This window comes from Anomalospiza imberbis, chromosome 1 (genome assembly GCF_031753505.1).
Source record: "Anomalospiza imberbis isolate Cuckoo-Finch-1a 21T00152 chromosome 1, ASM3175350v1, whole genome shotgun sequence".
NCBI classification, from domain to species: Eukaryota; Metazoa; Chordata; class Aves; order Passeriformes; family Viduidae; genus Anomalospiza; species Anomalospiza imberbis.
Window position 1 is genome coordinate 22,465,823 of NC_089681.1, and position 13,748 is coordinate 22,479,570.

Genomic DNA, 13,748 nt, shown 5'->3' on the forward strand with positions numbered 1-13,748 from the left:
ATGTAGGTGCAATCTAGCAGAGAAAGAGGGAGAAGGAAACTGCAGGCAATTTACTGCAACCTTCAAAGTTAAACTATTGCAGAATTTCAGATATAAAGCCATGTTAGTTCATCATAGTAGGAAAGAGTTCTCAAAGAAAGGAATGACATATTACCTGAGATGAAAATGTAAATTAACATGAATATCCCAGTGTGATTTTGGTGGCAGTAGTTATATCTGTAACAATTGTAGGCATTGTAAGACATCTCTGAACATCAAAGAATATTGGCTAATCTCATTTGTTGTCCAAACAGAAAAAAATGCAAATATAGAAAATTAGAAAGAAAAAGCAAAGAGCAGTGAGTTGAAAGAAAAATTCCAATATTTATTAAACTGAAAAAGATGAGATCACATTTAGGATTGATTTTTATCTGAGCAGATTCCTTCTTTGCTTTAGTAAAAGAAGAAATGTTGCATCTGGTGATTCCTTCATTCTCCACTTCCCTTACTTACAACAAATACCAAGAAACCATTTTCCTAACTGTTATGTCTTACCAAAATTCTCATCCACTTTTATTTTTTTTAACTGTCCCAGAATACTTATTCTGGAAGATCCTAGAAAGCACTTTAATATCTTATATTCCATTCCCATAAATCAGCTGACAGTATCCATTTCACAGCCCCAACAACAGAAATATCTGAAATTTTATTTAGTCTAGCAAACATTCCCTTAAAGAAGAGCAAGTAAAAATCATGAAGACAGCCAATTACAGCAATAACTTCCCAGTAACACTTCCTACTGCAAGATACTTTCCTGTCTTCTGAAATTAAAGCCAGAGAGAGAGCATCCTTTCAATTTCCAAAGAGTTCATCATTTAGGGCAATGATGAACTGCCCAAGTCATGTGCACATCATCTGCTAACAACTGGGCCAAGGGTAGTTTAGGCAGCAGGTTTTCCAATTTAAAAGGTCAAGAAATATTTTTCTCATTAAGTTGTGACCACTTTTAAGTGGTGGAGGGTGGCCTTTGCAGAGTCTAGCTTACAGGTGTTTTTGAGGCATTGTTGAATGTGTGTCTTTCATAAATTAATTTTTTTTTAATAAACAAATTAAGTACTTGATAACAAACTCCAAATGCATACCTGAACCCTAAGTCCAACCTTCTGAGAAGCATTTTGTTCCCAAATTCGGTGTCAACATGTCCCATATGGTAAGGGCTGACTCTCACTGACATTGGAAATGCAGTACATATGGTATGCTGAGGGGAAATGTGCTTTGCAGTATGTCCAGTCATCTAGGGGATTCTCTGCAGGTCTCCATGACTCTGGGTTTGCAGGGAGAGTTTCCTTTGCTTGGAAACCGGGGTTTGGAGGAGGATACGGCAGACTGGAGTCTCTGCCCAGAATGGATTTGGGCTGTACCCATCATATATCTCCAGACTTCTGAGGCGGGAAGCATCTTAAAATAGATGGAGCCAACATCTATTATGCTCTGCTACCACATTTAACTGCATCCAACTGGATTTTGCACTCAACCCGGTATCAATTAAATAGTGAAAACTTTGTGTCTCTTTCTATTGAGCTGGATTGTTCCAGTGTCTTGTTTTAAAAAGAATACAGCACCAAAGATTATTAATTGGCATGATGCCAAGAGATTTTTTTTTTATATAATTTAGCTAGAAAAATGATATATTTTCCTTCTTACATAGTGGAAGTATTTCTGTGTGTGGTTGCAATGATGCAAGCTCTACATCTGTTCAGGGTTTAAAATAGTTTGAGGAGACAGCAGTTGTTTTCTTCAAGAGGAGAAATTAGTAAATTTTTAATTTAAAAGTGGAGGAGTAATACATGTTTGATGTGATCATTAAGAAACTTTCTATACTTAAAAAGTAAAACTTATGTTTTACACATAGTTTGGGTAATTTTAGGTTGCAGTGGTTTTTAGCTCCTCATCTTGCTTTTGCCTGCAGAAATGACTTGGGGATGGAAAAGGTGAGGAAAGGTCAGTGGCATTGGAGACCATTTCTTCTGCAGTTTTCATCATTCTGTGGGGAGTTGTTTTACACTTGCCTCACCTAGCCTGGCATTGTTAAGATCCCTTTGCATTTTTCTATGCTCCTTGTAAACACCAGTGGGAGGCTTCAGACTTAAGAAAGTTATATTCCTGAGGTACTTTAGGAAGATTCTCTGTAGAAATGGATTTCTCCCACTCACTGTAATGTAACATCTTTGTGGCCCAAGACCTTGGAATTCTGAGGACTCTGTTACTAATGATATCTATGTAACATTCACCAAACTATTCTTTAAAATATTTGATTTGTACTTGTCTTGAAAATGAAAAAAAAAAAAAAAGATTTTCAGGGTTTTTCCTTCTCTCTGCAGTGTGTATGTTCTATAATCCAAGTTCCAGAGTTAAGCACACCATAATGGTCTCTCTTTTGAGCAGTTTCTCAAATGGGGAAAACTGTTTCATGTTTTGTTCACCACTTTTCCAGTACTAATCTTTGATCATGTTAGAAATGTTCCAGGTTCAGTGTGCAAGACAGCTGTCAAGAGGTATCTGTAATGTCTTTCTTTGTATTCAGTGGAGCATTAATATCCATCATATAAACCAAGAACAGGTTTTGGAAGTCAATTAGATGTAATGAATTTGTTCCCAGGTGTCATTTGTGCTGCAGCAATTAAATGCACTATGTAACTCATCATCTCTCCAGATTTTTCTGTGGCAGACCACAATAGCTTGTGTTTGGGATGGATTGAAGCATCTTCAAGTTTTCAGTACTGGGAGGGTCCTGAATCACTTCAGCTTGGAAGATGGGCTGAAGGTCTGTTCATATAAAGCATACTTTGAAGTCACATCTTGCAATGTGACTGCCAGCAACTGCATTCCCGTAACTTGAGCACTGCTCAACTGATTTAGGGCAAAATCAACTGTGTGAACTTAAACTGCTTGATTAGATAGAAGCACACCCTTAAGTTGCATAAAAGAGAGTAAATGCTTGGTCTCAAAGTGAAATATTGTTGCACAAACTGAGAGAGGCGCAATACTCTTTGAATAATATCTAGTTCTCTTCCCTTGGTATTTCATCCAGACCACTGGTAAAGTGTTCTTCTGCATGGGTGAGTTTAACTGCCTTTATCTGACTGAATCTGTTAAGATTAAGAGAATGAACATTTAAAACAAATATGAAATTTTGTGGATTTTTTTTTTTTGAAAACTGTTGGAGAAGACAGTAGTGTAAGCAGCCTACACATTTATGAGGAGAGCACTAATCTTTTTAAATAATGCATAAAGCTCATCTAGAAATCAAAAAGAGGAAAAGAAAGGGTATAATAATATTTGAAGTTAAGAACAGTTGTTACAAAAACTATTTTGTGTAAGATTTGACAGTAAAAACAAGAGGTAGTATGGTCATTCATATTCATAAATGGCTTGAGTATCAGGAAAACAGCTTAATAGTGAAATACAGTGAAATAGTGTTGCATAGGAAAAATAAATCATGCACACACACTTGAGTTTTTTATGGCTGGATTGGGCGAAATACACAGAATACATACTATGAACCAGTATGTATTTTCTATCGTTTACTTCTGTCGTGTATTATCCCTTTCTTAAAGAAACAAACAAAACCCAATCCTAGCTGCAGCTTTCATGTCTAGGAAGCAAAGGAGTTATTTTGTGAGCTGGATTCTCACCATTCATTGTCTGCTAGTGGCAGAACCCACACATCACATTGCTCTTTATTTCTATTTGTGCTGGAGAAAACCTACATATGGAGATGATTGTAAATGATCACTCTCCTAAGAGAATGAGCAGCTGACTGAGCTATGTATAGCACCATTACAGCCCTTCCTCAAGTCACTTAATTGCATATAATAAAAAATATTTTTTTTTCAATTTACATTGAAATTCACATGCTGCAATGAATGTATGATCATTCAATATGTAATGAATATATTCATTCAGTAATGAATGTAAACCAGCCTGGTTTACATGATGAAAATGAAGATTTTTAGATAACAATTAAGCTTCTGAACAAATCCTTTTCCCCCCTTTTCCACCCATAAGTTTTTATTTATCATGATTTTGATGTAGTGTCAAATCATATTTTGCATTTGAGTTTCATGAGCATTAAGAAAGGCTTTGTCATATAGATACAAGCATTTTACAGGACCTATTTACTTCTCAATTTATGGATATTAATATAAGCATGCAATCAAGGCATGAAACAAATTCAAGGATTACACTAGGTTGTGTTGGTTCTGTGATGTTTAATCCTTAACAGATCATCTCACAGATTTTCTGCCCTTCTCTTCATCTAGCAACCATTGTCACTGGGAATGGGAACTGCATCTCTGCCTACTTTTGGAAGTTTAACCTTAATAATTAGTGAAAAAGCTAAAAAATTACTCTGATTCACCCAAAAGTACACAAGTCTTCTCAGATAACCAGGGATGCCTTGATGACTTGAAGGCTGATAATCCAGGCCTAGGGCTGTCCATGTGTTGCATTCCCAAAGACAGTGGTTCAAAAGCAGCAAGGCTTCAGAACAGTGATAAATTGCTTGTTTTGTTCCCGAGCTACTGCCAGCTTACTCTTTGACACAATTTTTTGTCTGCGTTTCTGTATTGTTGTATTCTATTGCTAACCAATTAAAAAAAAGAAAAAAAACAAGAAGAAAACTATTCCTCTCTTTGACACAGACCTCAATCTCTCTATGTTTTTTTTTAAAAAGAAAGCAAACAAAAAAACCATTGCAATGATGTATTCATACTTTTTAGCACAGCAATTGCCCAAGTTTCTCAGTCTATTCACTCACAGACTGAAACATAATGTTCAATAAATTATTTCTCTTATCAGTATAATGGTAGAGGAGGAGGAAGCACAGTTTTTGTGGAGGAAGAGCAAAAGAAGTCCGGAATGGGAAAGGAAAAATTTGGGCTGAGTGGTAGAGAATTAAATTTACACTGTGGTGATGGGGTGAAATCAAGGGGAAGTGGGCTTGGAGGAAAGTATGGGGGTATAACATCACTGGTAGAGAGGAGGAGAGGTAGGAAGATTCAAGACACCTCACCTGTGATCTGAGGGAGGGTGCTAAAGGAGAGGACAGTCTAGGAAGTTTCAGCAGGTCTTCATTTAAGAGCTGAATTTGGGATACAGTAAGGGCTTATATTCATATATCTGGTAGGCCTAGTTGTTAGCCTCTGGATGCCCACTTACTCCTGCAAGGAGTTCACAAATCCTAGGATAACTCAGGTTAGAAGGAACCTTAGGAAGTGCCTAACCCAGCCTCTGGCTTAAAGCAGGATCAGCTTGGAGGCCATCCAGCAGAGAGGAGAGCAGAGAGCACGTGTTGGCCTTTTGGCATAGTGTATTAGACTGCCTCTTCAGGAGGAGTTAATGTCTTAAGCAACTGAGTGCACCCGAGGTTGTAAGTGGGAGCACAAAGGAGCTAAGGAAGAGGAGCAGAGCTTGGAGGGCTGTGGATTTCTCACTGGGCTCCTGGGGAGCACTTTGATGTCTGTCATTTGTCTCGCCAGCCAGAAAAGGCTGCAAAGCCAGCAGAAACCTGGCAACACCAGCCTGCATTCCCAGGGCTCCTTTCATACTCCTCCTCCCTGACCCATCTGCAACAAGACAATCAGCTCTTGGATTCTTTGCTTTAATCTGATTCAAGCCTACCTTGAAAATTGAAGAATATGGAAGACTACCCCAAGATAAAACCTGGGAGCTTAAACCCAGGAAAACTAACAAAAGTAAAATTAAAATATCATGTTCTCTTGGCCATGCTACCATAACTTGCTTAAATTTTTGTCCTGGAGGTAACAGCCAGAGTTTGTGCGGCTTCTGATCAGTCATGTATGTCTTTTAGCATCATATCAGGTCTGTGCAACTCTTCTCTGCTTATTCTCTTATATTTACCCCGTTTCCTTTTCTTCTTCACTTGAATGCAACTGGAGCATTGGCAGCTTACCCCAGAGACAGTTGTCCTTTGTGTTCAGAGTAGTGCCTGGGTCTCATTCCTTGGAGTTGTACCTTGTAGTAAGTACATTTTTCTCTCTCTCAAGATTTTTATAAAGGTACACAGAGAGAAGTGAAAGAAAAAACAATTTCTATTTTTGCCTCTTGTTTTTCTCTTGTGGAATGTGTGTGGAGAATTGTTTACCTAGAGTGATCATTTGGTTGGATCACGGTGGATTGTTTGGGCCTGATGGCCAATCAGATCCACCTGTGTCTGGACTCATGAGAACAGGGTCACAAGTTGTGAGTGAATTAGATATGATAGAGAAAGTAGCATGTAGTTTTTAGTATCCTCTTTTATGTAGTATATTAATGAATCATAGCATAATTACAATAAAGAAATCATTCAGCCTTCTGAACTAAGTCAGACATCATCATTCTTCCCATTGGGTTCGTCGACATCTACAACAGTACCTCCCTTCCTACAGCAGGTTTTTCTCTACTCCCAGATGGTCTAGTATGTGTTTTTAAAACCTCTCCTATTTTTAGATTCCTCTACATATTTCTCTACATCATAGAGTATTAATTATACATGGATTCTGTTAAGCTCATGATCTCTGGTGCAATACCAGCTATCTCTGGAGACAGGGCTTGCTGTATTTGAATGCATTATTAAAGAATTATATTATATTTAATGCATTATTAAAGTTTCATTATCTGGCTGCATTCCAGCACCTCCTTGTGTCCACTGCCAGCCTCAGAGGTTGCAATCCCTGTAAGTTGACATTTGGGTATAACTCATCTTACTCCAAATTGGATGCCAACAGTGGAATTGCATTTACTAGACTTCTGCTGAATGCAGAGAGTCCAGACATGGAGTACTCAAAACAAACAAACAAACAAACAAAAAGAACAGCAAAAAAATCACTGAGGTATCAGTCCTTTAAGCAGCAGCTCTTTGCTGTGACAGAGACTGTCTAGGTGAGTGGTTTGAGGTGAGATTTGTAAAAGCTATGAGAGCAGGAAGACAGAGCAGTAATTAATTCCTGCACTATCTTGGATGCTGCAGCTTCTTTCCTGGTTTTTGTCCCTTCTTTTTTTTCTAAACCTAAGTAGCTCTGCTATTACCAGTGTTGCCTGGATACTATCAGTGTCTTCACTCCAGCAAAGTCATCACTGAAAAGTTGAATAAAGAAAACCTTGTCAGGCAACTTAATTTCAATGAGGCATTTTCAGTTGAAGATCCTTATATTGCACTTACTTGTTTGCACAGATCTCCATCACTCTTGCTACAGTTTAATTTTATGACTTCTGCTCTATCTGATCTTCTACTGACTGGAAAACAGAGGCCTGATGCTGAATTCCACTTCTCTGTTTACCTCTTGGTAAGAACCTCTCTAGATTTTTCTAGAGTACATCCACAAGCTAACCACAAATTAAATTTTCCATGAGAACAACAAAGAGGCAAAGATAGTTGTAAAAATGTTGAACTGTTATTTCAAGAATAAACCATGCTGTAGACAAGTATGGAGCGTCCCATGATTCTGTTTCAATGTGTCTCTTCACTGTCCCTCCTGAGCAGTTTTTCTTTTGAGGTTTCTCAATGAATCTAACATTGCTGATGCACCTCTCACAGAGCACTTTACTCATCTCTTTTATCCAGCCTCTTTTTCTTTTTAGAGGTAGATGTGTGCTGGAATAGAGGCATGTCTCCCAGTCTCATCCATCCTAAGTTCAAAGCCCTTCTTTCCTCTCTAGCACATGTCCACACTGAGCTGCTAACCACAAAACCTGCCCTAACCACTGCTGCTGCTGCTCATCTCCCCACTGCTGCCCATCCTGAAGAGGCAGGACTAGAAGCTGGCAGAGGTCAGATGCAAGAGCTGAACAAGAGAAAGTGTTTCCCAGAAAACAGGAAATAATTTCTAGGACTCACTTCCAGTTTTCTCCTTCCTCAGAGCAAGCCACTGTGAAAGACCATGGACAGTGCTTCCATACATGTGTGGGGTTTTCTCCCTGGTTGCCTGCAGTCATGACCACTTAGATCATACAAAATACTAGGTTTTTGCAGTGACTTTCCTCTTCTCAGTTGTACTGCTGTTACTTTGCTTATAAGCTTCTAATACATTGAAGACTAAAGAAGCAGAATTTTATTGTTCCATGATGCAATTTGCCTAGAGCAAGTCCACACAGTGACTTGGTAGCCAAATGGGTAGTGAAACAGTAAGGTTGATCAGTGCCCAGTTTCCCTGACATTTCCACATATGACTGAATCAAAGCAGTTTAAGCAGTGTCCCTGCATGGGAAATAAAAAGGGTATTGCATCTTTTCAACCACGTAAGAGCCTGTGGATATGTCTGAAATCTTACAGAAGCCGAGTTTTGGTGCCTTGCAGGAATGGGCTGCTGGCTGTTTATATCATGGTATGGTGCAACAACACCCATGAGATATATTTAAACTTGTCCCAGGGCAGGTTTTTGCTATAGCACTTGATATTCTACAAAATATATGTACATATATATAAAGGTCTTTTTATATCTATTCTAGGTAGTGCATTTATTTCTGTCTTTTTCCTGAAGAAGACCATGAGGACTGCTGATATATTGGGTAAGTAAGCATTTGCTAATTTAGACATGTGCTGCCATATGCTTAGCAAGCTGTAACTCTCATCAGCCCCCCACCTTCACACTCCCACTTTCCCAAGCAAGTGTTTCAAGGCAGATACTTTCAAAATTGGGGAAAAGTGATAAAAAGAGAGAGAATCTTCAGTGCATGAGGAAAAGACTGTATTCCCAAATCCTCTGCTCTTACAACCATAACTCATTCCTTATGTGTCCTTATTGCTCAGATTTATTTTCATGTTCTGTTTTTGCCTCTGAGGTTGTCTTTAGTATTATCTTCATGAGTACAACACAGAATTAATAAAATCAGGGAAGTTATCAAGTTACTTATTCAAATATAAGATTTTTTTTCTTATTGCATAGCTATTGCACAAAAATTCAAGCTCAATTTAAAGTGATAACTTCCCTTTGGTTTTAGTTTTATCACTTCAAAGAACAAATAATCATATTGTCAAGTGTTCAGCTGGGAAATGTGGTCTTCACTGTAAAAGCCTGTCAACTTTTTGTCTGTGTCCAAGATTTTTTTGCATATCAAAACTGCCCACCTTGAACACAGTAATAGTGAGGAAAAAAAGCACATTTCAGGGTTTGGGCTTTACACCAAGCCATCTCAACTGGGACAATGCACCTGATGCAGGGCACCTGATATTTCTGTGGGTTCCTAACATCTAGGCTTGATTGTCCAAACTGTAGTGAGGACAGCTGTTCTCATGAATGTGTTGGAGAGATCTGTTCAGTATCGTTCCAGGAATACTATATATGATTTATTTAGGTTTGGAATCCAAGTTTGCCAGCTCAGCTGCTAAATTCAAACCCCCCCTCCCTTCACTGATCATGTTTCCCTTATGGCCTTAAACACTGTGTGTTGCTTTAACTAGTGTTCAGCTGATTTATTTTATTTCTGTGAGTTTGACTTTGCAAGATGGATTTAACAATGTTGCTACATTCCATAAGAATGAGCTGTATGATGGGAAATATGGTGATGGTTTTGCAAGCACATAAATATAGCACAGTTCTGCTTTTCCAAGGGAGCTGTTTGAGATAGCAGTGCCAACAAATCTCTCCGGATGTGCTTTGTTTTGTATTCCTGAGCCTTGCATTCCACACCAATTTATAGGTTTACCAAGAATTTTAAAGATTTCTTTAAGAAAAATTGATTAGCTAATATCTTCCTTAATCCAATACAGTTTACGATCTTAGGATCATCTCACTTCTATCTTGATACTTCAGTGAACATCTGTGTTTGTCACAGGCAGATGTCCACAAGACAGAACTTGCAGATTTTTATTAAATGCATAATAATGCAAGTTTGACCTTGAAACGGGGCCCTGGCAACCTAGTGGCTGACCAGTCTATTGCAAATCATCCTTTTATAAAACAGTTCATAGATCTGCAAATACAACAGGGAACAGCCAGAATGCTGGCCCTATGACAGCTTCACTTGAGCACTGGACTGGCAGCTGTGTGTTGCATCTGATGCTTCCAGGGCAGGTTGATGGCTGGTGCAGATCTCTGTGGCCACACTGACTTTGGGACAGTCATGTTTGTTTACACTGGCTAATGACCTAGCTGAATGCACTAGTAGGAAACTTGTCCTTTCAGCTCAGGCTAAGTTTGCGTGATGCACTTTGTGCCTGGGAGAAATACAAAGGATTAATTCTCCTTTGTCATATGCTTGGATTTAGAATTGACAGTATTTGAAAATGCATTTTTGAGTTGGAGCCCTAATTCACATGGCTTTACTGACAACTTTTTTTCACATTTCCAAAATTCTTTGAGTCTTTAATAAAAATTAGACTAGATAATACCACAAATGCAAGGCAATCCCATTGCCTAAGTATAGATGTGTTTAAATTGACTTAAATTTTCTTCTAGAAACTATTTTAAAATCAGCTGGAGATCAAGTATGACGACGATTACCAAATACTGTATTGCCAAAGTAACATGTCCTTTTCTTTAAAGGAGGAACACTGACAATAACAGGGATATACTTGTTGGTGACATTCATTCCAAATGTACCTCAGGAGCTCACAGCAAGACAAGTGCAGAATTACTTAGTGAGCTGGCCTTTTTTGGTATATTCAGTGAGTATCTGGTTCACACTACTCCCTTAATCAGAAAAAACCGGGTTACTGGGCTTTTTATAGCATTATAAATTAGTGGTAGAAGAACTGCTCCTGAAGATAAATTGTGTGATTTTCAAAGGAAAGAAAGTCCCTCATCATTCTACTGAATCCAAACTGAAAATATGCAGCAACAAAAGATAATTTTAAACTACATTTCAGGGGAAAGTCATAATTGTGAAGGATTAACAAGAGTGGAAAGATTTTGATACTTGGGGAACTTGAGGGAAAACCTAAATATTGGTACTGTTTAAATTTCCTGTATATGTGATCATGCCATCCTGTCTGCCTGTACATCTAAGTTTCAGGGCTTTTCTGGAATGTGATGGAATTGTGCTTTTAAAAATCAGGCTATCCATATTCTTGGTCCTGCTTTTAATCTTTCACATCACTCTGTTTTATTCCCATATTGTTAAGCCTGGCTGAAAGGAGCTTTGTATGGAGCTGAGATGTGAAGAGGTGGCCTACTTCACTGCCACTTAGGTTAATCTGAACCTGAGATAGAATTCAAATACAAAAATACCATTTTAATTAAAGTATCTGTATACAAACTTCAAACACCATACATCTTCTTTGATGTATTTCATTAACATCAGGAACAAGACCAGAGTGAGTAGGATGAATTTCTGTCCCCCTTTTCCTCTGGAAAGCTGAAAATGTTTTCCTCCAGCTGAATGTAAAAGATGCAATATAGGAGCTTCAGAAGCAGTTACTATTTCCCAGAACAGGGACTCACTCAAGTTAGGTTCTTAGTGCCCAGGCTTTTCTTAGTAGGAATCTCAGAAAGCCACCAAGTAGACAGTTTAAGGACGTTAATCTTTTAGCCAACCTGCAGACTTTACATGCATCTAACTATCCATTAACTACTGATTAAACACAAATTACATGCTATCATAAAACATGTTGATCCTCTCTTTCAATTAATTGTGCATTTTAAACTCTCTTCCAATTTTTTGTGCCACTTAAAAGATCCTGAAATGCTGATTCAGCTCAGTGGAAAAAATTAATATTCATGCTGTATAAGTCACAACATCTACTTTCAATCAGGCAGTAGAGAGGCTGTTCAAGGCAATACCCAAGAGTTTTGGGGTACTCAGTAAGGGTAGCTTCAGCATCTACAAGAGCTTCAAGAAGTTAATGCAATCAGCAGAGTAAGAGGAGGAAGTTCAAAATAGGGATATCAATGCTCTTTCTTTCCTACTGAATATCACCCTCTACCACGCAGTTCCACTTTTAGATGATAAAGTAGCCTAACATTTTAGACACTGATTTTAAATTGTTGATTCGGCCCTTCGTGTAGAAATGGTGGAGAGAGAAAACTCCCTACCCACTCTCAGTGACACTAGAAATTTCTGTGTGATATACCATTCACAATTTTTGAAAACAACAGGTTCCTGGAAAAGGGTTTTTCCCCACCTGAGGACTTTTTTGACTTATCTTCAGGAAAAGTTTTCCAGAATACAACTGAATGCGTAGGAAGACTGTGCTGTGTTCTTCTTAGGAGACATTGTGACAAGGTAGTAGGTAACCTCAGAACTTCATTTCTCCTCTTATCACTTTTCCCTACCTCAGCCAGCATCTAATTCTGCATGTATAGCATAGGTTGTAGGGAAGGATGGAGCAAATACGGAGCAAATTCAGAGCAAATCTTGACTCAACAATATATCAAACTTTGTGTTCCTTCTGTTCTGTGCATTCATCTGTGTTGAGCTTCCTCTGACCAAAGAAAGGGGACGAGTGAAAGGCTCCACAAGAGACTGAGATATCAGCCTGATTACCCTGGCATGCTGCTGGAAGATCATGCAAACCCTGCTGTAAACATTCTCTTTGGGCAGGGAACAAGCTCTTCAAAATTGATTGTAAAATGCCTAGCACAGTTTGGCTGTTGAGATATAAAAAAGTGCAGCAGAAATTGCAGAATTTCCAGTATAAATATACAACGAGGAGACAGTACAGAAGTATAATGCAGTCCAACAATCTTTGTAAAAATAGCCCCAAAGTGTGGTCTGCTGAGAAATACAAAGATCCAATGGTACAAAATATTTTCTGTGGGTGGTAAACCATCCCCATGTGGCACTCCACTGGTGTGTTCTGCAGAAGTAGCCTCTAATTCCCACAAGACAACTTTGAATCACCTTCTGAGACTCTGCAGTAGCATAATTATGTCTGAGCAAGAATGACTACCCTAGCTTGTTTTTTTCTCTTTTGCTTATGTGCACTTAGAATATCTACAGAAGACATAAATCATAGATTAAGCTGTTAGGTTTCCCTAAACAGAAGCATAGTAAGAATTGGGTTGTTAATATTTAATCTCTGCAAAATCAGGTTCAAAACATTTCTGCTTTTCTTTTGAAGTGCCTAGAAGACCATCCTGAATATGCCAGCAAAGTATTTGAGGGAGCCAATGTGGCATTGTGTTTTGGTGCCTGCTGATAGAGCTTAGAAACATGGAAAATATGATTATTAAAAAATGTTGATGAAATGTGGGCTTGAGGAGACCTCAGTAGAGATTAGTTGTAATAGCAAAGATGACCGTATGCAGGTAAAGTTCCTTCATTTCCTCTAAACAGAGTATGTGAAGCTTCCCATTCCTGGACTTCATATTTACCACTACCACAGCTATCAGTGATGAGACTTAAGCGATGTTTTGGGTAGTTCTCAGGAGACAATTTTAGGCAGCAGCTGGGGCACCCCAGCTGTGTGAGGCCCTTTTAGGAGCCATGTACTCTGCTTGCAGTGTAACTTAATTGTCACAGACTCTCCCTTGTCTTCTGATTAAAGATGACCTGTAGGTGGGTCACCAAGTGGCAGAGAACCACAGAAGAATAGTTAGGCTGCTGGGCAGCACTGAGAACTAATTGTTTGGATTTCCAGCTGAGTATGTGAAACTTGACAGAGCTGAGTAAACCTAAACAGCAGCCCTGAAAAGCAAACATCATTTTATCTCCCTAGGTTTGGCCACAGCACTGCCATCTCTGGCCCTGCACCATGGCTACTCTTGGGGTTTCCCCAGGAGGTAGAGGTGGTGACACACACAGACCTGTGCACCCCTTCCAGAGCTGCT

At 38.7% G+C, this 13,748-nt stretch overlaps 1 protein-coding gene across 1 annotated transcript in view; it reads left to right on the top strand.

Moving 5' to 3' along the window:
* NIPAL2 (NIPA like domain containing 2) overlaps positions 1-13,748 on the top strand; it is a 52,070-nt gene that overhangs the window by 23,571 nt on the left and 14,751 nt on the right. Inside the window, 2 exon segments of the mRNA XM_068184169.1 lie at positions 8,488-8,547; positions 10,524-10,645. Coding sequence (XP_068040270.1) covers positions 8,488-8,547; positions 10,524-10,645 — 182 coding nt within the window.